Raw genomic sequence first — 13,505 nt, forward strand, 5'->3', positions numbered from 1 at the left:
CCCTTGTGTGTTACCTCCTTTTTTTGTCAGGGGTTTAGGGAATTCGAGCAGAGAAAACTTAACTAAAAAGCCCCCATCCCAACAGGACACAAAGACAACCTATATGTACAAATGTGCAGTATTTACAGATTTCTCAGCAAAATAGAGATGACTCATAAGACCCTGACCTCTCCTTCTGGTATAGTTGCTTCCCCCATATGGTCTGTAACATTCAACATGGTTCCCCAGGGGTTGGGCACAGTTGGAAGTTGGTGAATATTTTGTTCCTCAGAGGACCTTAGATACAGTCTGTCTGTGGTCCTGGAAACCTAAAAGCAGATAGTAGCTGAAGAGTTCAAGTCCCAGACAGATATTTTCTCCTGTGGAAGATGGCAGTGTACATGAAAGGCTCAATCCACTGCAGCACATTATTGAAGATGATCATTTCAGTTGACTCAAACTTTCTGCATATAATTGCCCAGAAGATATGCAGTATGTCACATTAATCCAGTCCTTTTTGTATGGCTGAGTTTCAGAACAGCATTTTAATGCATTCAGGAATTCAAGCAGCATGTTTAACTGTAGGTGAGGCTGCATGAAACTCTGGTGGTGAGCAGAACAGTTTCAGTCTTGATCGCAGGTTGTGTATGTCATCTAAAATTTGGTAGAAAATGTTACAAGCAATGCATACATCATTAAAACAATACATATTGCTGGGATTTTCATAATATCATGAAGGTAAAAAAAAACAACAAAATAAACTGGATGAGCATTGATCAGTCATAAATCATGTCCATCACACAGTGGCATTTTCCTAAAACCTAATTTTAACTAACTGTTGAAATTTAAAGAATTTATCATCAAATTAATCTAAACTGGGTTTTAGAGTATATTCTTATTTTAAGATACAGTTAGACTGATAAATTAGTGTGAATAAATCCCAAGGAATGGTGTAAAACTCAACAGCCTTAGCAATGAAAATAGTTTCAATATCTATCTGTCAGTCGGATAAACAAACCATGTGCTTTGTTTGACAGGTTTGGATCACGCAGCTTCATAAATAAAAAGTTCATTCACAGCAATCACTGATCTTAGCACTTAACCCTGACTGACCTACTCAGTGCCTTCCAGCTGAAATGACTGTGAATATGTTTTAGGGTGTTTTCACACCTGTAGTGTGTAGGTTATTGGCTTTTTCCTTTGGTTGCCACAAATGCCATATGTATCACTGACACTTTGTATCGTGGAACAGCTCCTAGAGGCTAGCTAGCTAGCTGAGCTACCAAAATAATGAGTGATTGGTTGACTTGGAGCAGGAAAGATTCATCATTTGGGCCAAAGACCACATTTACTAAAAGTGACACCACTCATGATAAAGTACAAAAGCTAAAAAGCATGTACATCAGTGTGAATGAATGAAAGAGAGGAACTTTTATAACTCTCTCAGTGTTGTGGTTTAACCCATGCAACTGGCGACTTTGAACCAGATGCCCCTGAGGTAGTTTACATGAGTTGTTAGCCTTTGTGAATGTTTCTTTGTTTAGTTCCCATTAAAGACATATCTGAAGAGTGAACTTTGATCTGGCAATGAAAAATAAGGAGGCATTCGTGAGTACTCTTGCCATTTTCAACATCTGTGTTGTAACTATGACAATAAACAACACATGCAGCTGAAGGTCATCAAATAATGTGGCAATTCTTTAAACTGTAACATCTGTAAGTTTTGGTAGATAATCTCCAACAGTGATATGAAACAGCATGAGAAGAACAGCTTGCCCAAAGTAGAGGCTTCTGGTTGCTGAGTTGATTGCATTCTCACTGCAAATGACCCACTCAAGAGTTTGAATAGAAGCGGGCATAGACCACCTTCTATTGGCAATCTGGGCTTACTTTTTTGCCTCATATCAGAGTGTGGTTGCTGTTCTCACATACGAGGAATGGCTATTGAATAATGAGACTGTGCTTGTGAGGATAAAACCACGTGGTTGACAGTCATACCAAATGTTAAAGGTTAAAGGTTGGGTATTCACATGCAACTGCAGTAAGTTTCTGATAGGTGACATCTTTATTCCACTGCTAGATTGAAGTGCCTGTGATTTTGCTAATGCGTCTGAAAGTTATTAGCTCTAAAGTTGAGCAATGCATTAACCTGAAATTTTTGGTGAAATTGAACAAAACAGCAGCTGAATCTTTTGGTACATAAACTGAGGTGTATGGGGAACACTGCATGTCACGTGTGTTTGAATGATTTTGTGAAGGCAGAGAGAATGTCCAAGACGATGGACGTTCTGGGTGCCCATGCACCTCAAAATCTTAAAGCATTTAACAAACTTAACAAATCATTGAAAATGATCAACCCCTCAGTATAGCAGAAATGGCCTCCATTGATAAAGAGACAGTACGGCAAATTTTGCATAAATTTGAAATCAAGCAGATTTTTGGAGACATTTGGAACAAATTGAAGGAAACCCAACATTTAAGCTGATCTTTTACTGACGACTCGGCAAAAACATGTTCACTTCAATCAATAGCTAGCAGTGAACAAAAGACGTCACTTACAGCAGTGTAACAGAAATGTTTTATCCTCATAACTGCAATATCATTATTAACAGCCATACCTTGTCTGTCCAAATGAGCCAGACCTACGTGGACATGCACCTCGTTTTGAATAGTTTCTACAAATGATCCAGGTGTGAAAACACTCTTGATGTATTAGTTTGGTGTTGGCTACTGCTCATTGCAACATAGAGTCCACCATTGTACATGGGATGAATACTATGACTGATAAGCTTCACCCTTGGGATGATTCTGATAAAATCTCTCAGGTGCTTCTACAGATCACAACAACCAATACAATTACATACAGTACATGACATATAAAATGATCTGGTTTCATTTTTGTAGACACATTGATCACAGTCACTCCTTGTTAGGCCATTGCTGTCCTCTGAATCAACATCTTTTTTAGTGTAAGACAAAAATTGAACAAATTCAACAAGGGGAGTTTTCTCTATCTGGCTTATTTCTGTATCCCGGAGCTTCTGAGGGTTTACAGCAGCATTGATCTGCTGACACACTGAGTGAAGAGAATGATAATCCCCAAGAAAGATTATTTTAGTGCAGAAATGATTGCAACATATCCAAAAATGTGATTTTGCTGCTGCTGGATTTCATTTTGAACATAGCCAAGTTAAAGTACTCTTCAGTCAGATATCGACTCCGCATTTATGTGCCCCTCTTGTGTGTTCTTTTCAGAAAAATCTCAGTGTTCATTTTAGCATTTAGGAGGTGAAAACCTGCTAGCCCATCTTCTTCTGTCGGTCCAGGAATTTCTGTCTTCTATCAGGAGGTATCTCTTCTAAACTGATACCATGATTGCTTCCCCTGTGTTTGGAAAAAACAGCTTTTTAAATATCTTGCTTCAGATACAGGGCAAGTGTAACATGCAATCTACAAGAATGGGTCATTTAATTACATTGGACTGCTGTGTAATCTTAAATTGTATATTTTGTGGACAGAGCATATCAGATTAAACAAATAGCTGCTTATGAGGAGAGGAAACAAAATAGTATCTTACCCTTGAAGGTCTGGAGGAATAGGCAGAGGCTTGTTGAAATCATCCCTCCCAACCAACCAGTAGGTGTTCTCAACACCTTTGCCCTAGAAATAAACAGACATCAGATATTAATCTGAGGCTGTTAATGTGAGCAAATTTGATTGTACTTTTTGCATGTTTCCTTTACCTTTAACTCCGTCATGCCTCTGACTTGAATTTTGTATCCCAACTTCAGGCTATTCAGGATATCAACTGTGCTTTGGTTGACATGGATTCTGTAAGCTGAGATAGCAAACAAAGAAAATAATCAATCAGATTGATTACAGGAGTAGGTAAAGTCTGCGTCAGTTATTCACCTGGAAATGATCTGTAATATTTAGAACAGCAGATGGCCTGCTGTCATTTCTGAGTTGTGCCACTGGGTGGTAGCAGAATACTCATGACGTCTTAGTTCTTACAGTAGTAATCATAAGAAGGATGTGATTTAGAATATAAATATTAAACTGATTATACTATTGACTGGTATGAACATGAAAACATGGACTCCTGAGCCGGATATTCTAGTCCAAAATTCTTTTACATTTTATCATTTCCCATTCTATATGTCTTTGTATCCTATCATTTATCTAATATGCAGCCTGATGAAAAAAATAAATAAACAGAAGGATATTTAGTATCTTCTTTTTGTGATGCCTGTGATGAAAAGGTATTCTTAGAAGTAGTGTAAGAATATATATTAACTTTTTTTCACACTTTATCCTTTTATCAAAACAATACTGTTAGATTTTGTCAATTTTGAACCAATTTTTGAAGCTTTCATATTTTTTTTCCATGCTGCCTTTCATCTATTTCCATTATGTCTTGTATGATAGCACTTGTACATGCAATTTTTTTCTTACCATTTACAGTATGTTCTGTTGGTAGCTCTCTGGAGTATTTTACTCAAATCATAAAGTATAATTGATGTTTGATTCTTGACTTTATTCTTGATTTGAGCAGCATGCAGAGAACCTGAGGCAAACTTGGTCATTGACGACATTTGACTGAAACTTCAAATTGGCCTCTAACTCGGCTGATAGCCTTAAAGGATTAGTGAGGACTGTGCACCTAAAGCCCTGTTTAGCCTCAAGCAGCATGCACACTAACTACACCTGACCTCCCAACGGCTGTGTCAAAAATTGATAAAAAAGGAAGAATACTGTCTATAGAACAATATATGAGACACTCACGCAACCCTGTGGACTCCATTCGAGATGCTGTGTTGACAGTGTCTCCAAACAGACAGTACCTTGGCATTGTAAGACCGACCACTCCTGCTACCACTGGGCCTGCAGTCATAGTGTGCAAGAGCATACACAGATATACACAGAGGTTAATTGAGTTTTGATTATGACAAATCTGCTTGGCAAGAACAAAAAAAATAATTAATGGACTTTTTGTGTATAAAATGGACACAATCAAAATACTCAGTTTTTATTATAATCTTTATTGATAATCGTTTTTCATTGGATTAAATTCTTTAAGGACTGCAGTCCAATGACAATTGTTTCCTCAGGTACCTTAAACTAAGCTACTTCAAACTACTTTAGCTGATTTCAACTAAAAAATGATAGAAGAGAGTCAGAAATTCAAGCTATACATTGTGTTAATAGGATGACAGCACTCTAAGTGGATAGCGTTTCACTGTTCCAGGAATAAGTTCCAGACGAGGATAAAGGAGGTAAAAATATCCCTCTGCCTGAGGAGCTTGGGTTCCTGTATTCTAATTCAACTGCAACACACCAAGTTTTATGTAGTCTTAAACGGAGCTATATGGTGTGTAACTCATTGCTCATGTGCTTTATGACTATATTTTTCATATTGGCTTAAACAGAGTTGATCACATCACAGCACAGATGGGGGTTTTGCTTACCCGAGTGAAGGCCAATACGGATTCTGACTTTTAGTTCAGGCATGTGCCTCATCTTGAAGGTCCCGATGCAGTGGAGGATGTCGAGAGACATGTTGGCCATCTCAGCTGCGTGACGGTTACTGTTTCTTACAGGGACTCCTGAGGCTACCATGTAGGCATCTCCAATAGTTTCCACCTAAAGATCAGAAATATGGAAGGTTAAATCAGACAGTGTGATGAGTTTAAAAGTTTGTTATGAATGCTTTTAAAAATACATGAAATTAGGTTGGAAGTCTTCTGTTGGAATCCCATTTGATTGAGTGTATAACAGCACATTACTGTATCAAAAAATAAAATATCCCATGTCATGTCATGCTGTACTGTATCATTTCAGACTGTACAGCATGATATGGTATAGTATGGTACTGTATGGTATCCTTACTTATAGTTTTGTATTTTGTGTTATATTACACGTTTATGTGTGTTATCTATTGCATAATATTGTATGCCATATATCATATTGTATCATATCATAATATAATGTTTTAAACCGTATTATAATGCATCATTTGTTATTGTGTTATATTGTACTTTATCTGATTCCATCTTGTGTCATATTGTAGTGTATCTTATCATATTAATATTTGAACATTAAGGCTGTCAGCATTAATGATTTAATCGCAAAACAATCAGCACCCCACAGCTCCCTAATGCTGTATTCCACTATAAAAAAACAAATACAGCTCAGTGGACAAGACAAAAGTCATCTGGGACTTATGATGGGATTGGAAGTTTATTCCATTATTTTGCTTTTAAAAATGTTCTGGTGTCATGTTGGATTTTGTACTTTGTAAAACTGAGAGTAATACATCATGTGTGGATGCAGCCCTGCTTTTTTTTTAAAAGCAAAAAAAAAAAAAAAAACTAAAACTTTGGGTTGATCAAATATTATAACATAAACTTGCAGATAATTTTTGACTTGTCCACTGAGTTGTCTGTGAGGATATTTTATTTTATTTTTTCAATTAAATGAGACATTTAGGAGCGACTGAACTTGTTTTAAATCACTGTTGCTGCAGGGAGATGTCACAGCAGCTAGACAATGTGTACTAAAAGGGACAGTAAAACATGCAGTTAAAAAAGAAGCACATAGCTACGTGCATTATTTTTTTTGCACTGGTCACGGGACTCGATCCCACAACCAGTGCATTTTAGGGAAGGTTATTGCTTGAGTTATTTTCTGATAAGTTGATACTTTTTAAAGGCCTAAACTGTGCCTGAATCAATATTTTTAAGAGAAAAAAGTATGAGGGTATCATGTTGGGGTGGCAAGGTACCAAAATGAAGCACCAAAATCTGTCTTGTAATTCTATACAGTAGGCATTGGATGTGTTGGTACCAAATTTCGATATTTTATCTCTTGTGTGTTGAGGACTACAGCCTCTGTTTTTGGGTGCCTGCGCTACCCACTGAGCCAAACCAGCATCCATAGTTGTGAGTTTTGGCGAAATCATAAGTTATTATGATTTTGAAAAAACCTGAAACCACACATACCAAAGACACCAAATACAATGAATAGTGTATAACTATGGGCAACACTCACCTTGTATACATCATGCAATCCAATGATGGCATCAAAAAGTGTGTACAGGTCATTGAGTAGGTCGACCACCTCAATGGGCTCACTGAGAGCTGAGATGGTGGTGAAGCCCACAATGTCACTGAAGTATAGTGTTACCCCATCAAAGTGCTCAGGTTTGACTGGCTTGCCTGTCTTCAGTGCCTGAGCCACAGACCTGTTGGTAGAGGATGAGTGGAAGATGCTATTTTCAGCACACAGACAGTAAATGTAATGTAGTGCAAGGTTCACCAAACTGGTAATATTGATTATAGCAAACAGTGACCACTGAAAGCATACAGTATGGTTTAATGTTTGGCAAAATGCAGCATTGTAAAACTATTTTCGGAGGCTTGATGACTACAAAACTAATTCCTCATGCTCTAACACATTTAAATAGAAACAGACTGACAAAGTGTGCTTGTATGGCACTGTCATTACATTTGAATGTTTTTTTTTATTTTATTTTAAGGGCTGCATTATCTACATTCATAGGCCTTGGTTAAGTTTAAATGCAGCCCAAACAGCACTGACTCATTTCCTAGACTTTGCACTTTGATGAAGCCTAAATATCAGTATCCATAGTTAATTTATGTAATAAATTAAATGCATGAATTAAAAAACAAACAAGTCTTAATAGATCAATACAAAACACAACAATCGAATAGGTAGGTGGGAGATAAACTAGATAAGCTTTTGTCATTCTGCCCTTCTCAACACTTAATTTGTGCTTTTCCCAAATGCTGAATTTGTGATGCATTGACTGTCAAGATTATGTTGCACATGCTGTGAAATGTTTTTTTTTTTCTTTTCTTTTGGGTATGTCAGAGATAAACAAAGAATGATTTAAACAATTAGAATGAGGAAACAAAACTTTTTGGAAAAATTTGATCATATCCACATAATTTCTTGTACCTATTTCCACAATTTCTGAATCCAGCAAAACTACAGCAATTTTGTAGTAGCAAAAATTGAAATATGTGTCTCTACTGATGTGTCAGACTTAAAACAGTCTGACATACTTTTTGGAGACAAGGGCAGAATGCTTTTTCTCAGTCTTTCGAATTCTGGTAGGGAATCGTAGGGTTACTGGTTCAAAAATAGTGACAAAAATATATAAACATAAACCCAAGTATAAAATTTAGCTCTCTAGAAATCCTCTTAAGCAAGAATCTTCAACAGTACAAGGGCTATTTTTGGAGCAGCCCCTCACTCACATCTGCGTGTCGACTGTCCTGGCCTTTTTGTGTATAACTTAATAACAGAGGGAAATGTTTAATTTCTCCTTATGGATTGACAAAGTATGTCTTGTTCAAAATAATATGCAAACAGCTTTCTATTATTTCATCTGCTTAGCAGTGTTTTACTCAGGAGATGAATGCTACATTTCCATTACTATCTTGTCTTTATTCAGCAATTTTGTAGTGGATGAAAATTTAAATTGTGAATTCTATCTCTAAAGATGACCTTAAAGCACTTTTATTATTTAGGGATCAGCCACCAAACCAGACCAAGTTTTAAATCTGTACCATCTTCAGGGATGTGGTTTTGGTAATGGTAAACATAGCATAAATTGAGGATCATATTCTGTTGTAGTAGCTGTATAGAGCTAATTCTTGCCAGGCCCACAATGGCTGGTGTTACATGATCATTTCATGGTCTTTCCTGTGTTATCTGAGGTTGCTGATCACTCACTTTGGCAACATCTGAGCCACCAGTTTGTCAGTCTTTTGTCTTTCCACCTCCAGTTCCTCTGTCCGCTCTCTGATCAGATCCTCCAAGTTGGAGGAGTACTGCTCCAACATGCGCAGCATAGAGTCAATGATGTTGGTCTTCTTTCCCTTGGTGATGCTCTTAAACTGTCACATGAAAAGGAGGAAACAGGGATGTTATCTCCAGCTTTCTATTTTTCTTGTACAGAGCTACATAGAAGTGGGTTCTGACAAGGAGCATGGCTTTTACCTGCTTGAAGATCTCCTCAAAGGTTGGCCTCTTCTCAGGCTCTTCACTCCAGGCCTGTTTCAAAACTTGAATCACATCTAGCGGTGCCTCATCCACTGACAGAATTGGCCGACACAAAGGAGGAGGGTCTTTGACCTTGTTGATTATCTCTGCCAAGAACACAAACAAAAGTATATATTTATTTGCACCAGACAAGATTACAAGGATTTTCGGCACACATAGAAAATAAACTTTTAAAGTGCATTTTTAAATTAATAACTCAGATATTTAGAATTTACTTTAACTCTGCTTGAACAGTTCTTGTGCATATTGAGTAGAAAAGAACAATAATTATATTTATGGTATTCATTGCATAGAATATTGTATAATTCAGTGGTCACTAGCTATTTTTAGCAAAGATTCCCTATGATATTAAAAAAGAAAAGCAACCAAAATTCAATGGGAAAATTTACTACTATTTACTTTCAATAGATGTTGTTCAGTTTTACCTATTCAAGTTCATAGATACAGTTTTTGATCTCTCAAAGTGATAAAGGGGAAAGAAAGAAAGAAACACAAAATCATAGGATTTTTCCTAATCTCAATAAAGATTTAAATGTATGTATATAAAAGTAATAAAAATGCTTTTAACATCTACTGTAGCCAAGTAAACCTCATGAACATTTCAAAAATTCTTTAGAATCAGACATCATTGTAAGACTGGAGCAGTGTATGGCAAAGTCTTACCTTTGTCATACTCAAGACTAGAGCGGCAACAGAAAACCAGTTGAGTTAGACCTGCACATCTATTATTAAAGATCTACTTGTAATGTCCCAAAGATCTACCAGTAGATCGGGATCTACAGGTTGATGTCTGTCTTTGCATACTGCTGTTTTAGGGTCACTTGTGCCTTGACATTTACCCTTGGGAGGCATGTCCAGCATGCAGAAGGGTGCAGAGCGTGCGATGACTTCCTGCGAGACAATGGCAAAGCTGTAGACATCTCCTAAGAAAGTGCCTCGCCGCCTCAAGCTAGTACTTCGCAGCAGCTCAGGAGCCGTCCAAAGCAGATCTTTATTGAGACAAAAGCACAATGATTACAAAACAGTTGAAATGTACAAGCAAACTCAAGAACTAATTATGTGGATGCTTATGAACTCACTTTCTGGTTTTTCCTCATCGTTGTCAATGCTTTGGGCGATCAATATTTCATTAAACCCATAATCTGTCACCTTCAATACAAAGCGACCATCTACCACACAGTTTCGTGATTTGAGGCGTCCATGGATGATGTCACGATGGTGAAGGTACTTCATTCCCTGAGGACAGTTTTTGGACAAGATTTGAGTGATGATTGAACACAAAAATGAAGATTTGAAACCAATATTTTGTCTCCCTTACTCGTATCAGATCCATTAACAGGGAAGACTTGAACATCCAGTCCAGACGCACTTCGTCGTTGTTGAGCAGATCCTCCAAGCTGCCTCTGGTGCAATGCTCAGTCACAAGACCAAAGATCCCAGAGTCAAAGAACAGTCCCAGGAACAGGTTGAGGTTTTCATGCCTCATGTCTCTCAGCTGATTGGAAGACAATAGAAACATAGAGACTGTGAATCATGTTTACAAGAAGATGATAGAGAGAGTCCTTGATCCCAAGACGAATGTTTTACACGGACAAGAAGTCAAGCTTCTATTAGGCTTGGATTCAATCAGCTGATGAAGAAAGCATCAGCAGAATTTGTCTAAAGTGGGATTCAGTCCATTGTGACCTCTAAATCTGAGAACTGTTGTAGGACTTGTCTTAAAGATACTGAGAATAAAGTCAGCTTGGCTCCCTGAATCAACTGATAATTGTTTTAACTTCCAGAAGATTACTAATCAGATTCTGTACTGTTAAGAGATTTTCCAGTTCTTTAAATTTGAATATAAATTACAAGTGAAGAATGATTTTTAAACTAGCAATATGCCCGAGCATTCACCTACCTTGACAAAGACATACTCAGTACTGCTGTTGACAGATGACACAGATCCAGTGGGGCATTTCTTCAACCAAACCCAGTCCCCCTAGAATGCACATTGAACAACACTGTCTTTGAGAAACCAATACATTTGAGCATACAGGCACCAAAATGGAGAACATAAGAAAACTAAAGGTGTCAGGACAGACTGGTCTCACCTCAAATACGGCAACATTTGAGCTGTCAGGTGTGGAGGCCAAGTAGCTGCGACCAGACACTGAGTGGTGTGGTGTCTTCATATCAAGCTGGCTTTTCATGATACTCTCATCATTGAGCTTCTGCTTACACAAACACAGTTCAAAGAGGATACATCAGATTACTGGATTCAATCACAGAAAAATCTAAAACAGGCACACCACAAATATTTTTTCAGATTCTGCTGAGAACTGACCCGTTTGCTGACTTGAGTGTTAATGAAGACTAGGTCATCAAGTGTCAGGACTACCTTTGATGATCCATTACTACCTCCAAAGCTAAATCCAACTCTTCCCATTCTCCTGAACAGACACAAAGAAAGTCATAGTTATTTATTAAATATCTCACATAACTGTGTTGATGAGTTTCCTTGATACTTTATTGAACTTACTTAAAGCGTAAAAAGAGGTTGATTAGACATCCAGCCAGTGCGACAAATATCAGGAAAAGGAAGAAAAGAGTGACTGAATCCATGCCTTGGAGAGTGAAAAAACAACACAGTTTTAATTAACTGAATAAACCCTCTACAGCATGTGTTTGTTTTTTATGTGATGACAAAAATTGTGGGCTTACCTCCAGTACAGGCAAAGTACGGGCTAAACCAGCATCCAGAGTCAGTGTAGGGCGTGCTACCTGCAAAATGGATCGAACGACTGAGGTATTTCAAACTGCCCATCCCTCCGTTTGTGTGCATGGACTTCAATATATGAGTGGAGTAGAGAAGGGGACCCATTCCGCTGTAGTCCAGCACAACATAGTCAACCTGCATGCCTTCACCATACTGGCCTGACCTCACAGGCTGGTTGAAGCCTTGAAATTGAAACTCGCCCTTGCTTTCACCAAGTATGGTCCCAGTTACCCAACGGCCTCCACTTGCACGGGCTTGCTCAGCCGCCATTCCTGTATAGTACATCATGTTGTAGATTGAGCCAAAGAAGGGGGAAACCTGATGGATAAAAAATGAAGAGTTTGAGAAAGGGTGTTTTCATCTGAGTTCAAGATTTCTGACATCACTCATGGGAAACCTTACTTGCTCTGGCGAGGTGCTTGTACGAATTTCATAGCTGTCCTGGGCATCTCGGAAGGCCTCATAGAAATTGCGCTCTCCAGAGTCCATAGTAATGGTAAGGACTCCGTCATAGGCTTTCCTCAGCTTGGTGTCATTGCCCAGCATGTAGTAGGGTGCATCTTTGTAGGGTAGTGCATAAAGGAGAGTATCATAAGGAATGAAGACGTAGCCACGGTCGATCATACGCATTGCCAAGGCTGTTGTCAGTAGTTGGTACTGGGTTTGTCCACCAAGTAGGACAGAAGGCATGCACATGATGATCACTGTTGAGAGAGGTTTAAGATAAAATCATTTACCTGATTTAAATTCCAACAGTTTAAAGATTGTTTTAATGTCATGCAGTTATTTCTCTGTTTTCTCTCTGAGGTGTTTGCATCTCGGATTTACCTCTGACCCGGTCTGCATCCCTGACTTTTGTGAGGGCTCTTTGAGGCCCGTCTTTATCATCCTCCATTGTAACCACAGGGTTGACAGGCAGGCCAAGGGCCCTCAGTGACGAGGCAAGCTCCTGTCCGGTGGCTTCCCATATGTCTGTTTCCTCGGAGATTATGGCCACATGAGCCCATCGGAAGTACCGCAACACAGAGAAGAGTACATGTGAGGACAATGGCACCGGCCGCAGGAAGGTGGGATACATGTCTCCTTGATCCATGTTGGGATTCAGACAACCCCAAGAAAGAATCCCCACATCCCATTCTTTTGCATACAGAGCAGCTGAGCTGCAGTAGCCCGGGTTGGCAGGGCCCAGGACAGCAGCACCATAACCTTCCAGCTCTGCAAAGCGAGCGAGTGCACGGGATGACTTGCAGTCCTCAGTGATCAGCGTGTAGTCGTACCAATAGCCTTTGTTGAGGTAGGGGTCCTTGTTCATGCGAGCAGTGGCAAGCCTTGCTGCAAGGTCAGGAAGGGCTCTGGAGTATAAGAGGTCACACGTCCAGGGTCCAACCAGGGCAATCTTGAAAGTGGCAGCCCAGGCTTGACAGGGAAATATTAAAACCACGAATAAGGAAAGAAGAAATGTGGTCCACCGGAAGCTTCTGGAGTGTTGCGCAGGGGAACATGGCAGCTGTGGTTTTGATGACAAAGATTCTAAAGATTTAAACTGACTATAATCATTGCAAATATTTGAAGCCACTGTCCGCATATGCCTTTTTCTTTTCACTTTTATTGAGTTGTGTTGCCATCGTGGGTGGTAGGACAGGTTGTGCAGAAATCGAGGGTCTCGGTGACTGGCCAT

General features: G+C 38.9%; 1 protein-coding gene across 1 annotated transcript; it reads right to left on the reverse strand.

The window, feature by feature from the left end:
• Positions 1-3,278: 3,278 nt before the first annotated feature.
• gucy2d (guanylate cyclase 2D, retinal) lies at positions 3,279-13,505 on the reverse strand. Its single transcript, XM_041801229.1, has 18 exons — positions 12,656-13,505; positions 12,230-12,531; positions 11,773-12,145; positions 11,591-11,675; positions 11,396-11,501; positions 11,163-11,282; positions 10,970-11,050; positions 10,388-10,564; positions 10,149-10,305; positions 9,909-10,058; positions 9,007-9,155; positions 8,740-8,903; positions 7,030-7,222; positions 5,448-5,622; positions 4,765-4,863; positions 3,723-3,817; positions 3,557-3,639; positions 3,279-3,363 (listed from the first exon to the last, which is right to left on the reverse strand). Exons 1-18 carry the CDS (start codon positions 13,503-13,505, stop codon positions 3,279-3,281), a joined length of 3,444 nt encoding a protein of 1,147 aa, XP_041657163.1.

This window comes from Cheilinus undulatus, linkage group 12, assembly GCF_018320785.1.
Source record: "Cheilinus undulatus linkage group 12, ASM1832078v1, whole genome shotgun sequence".
Classification (NCBI taxonomy): domain Eukaryota; kingdom Metazoa; phylum Chordata; class Actinopteri; order Labriformes; family Labridae; genus Cheilinus; species Cheilinus undulatus.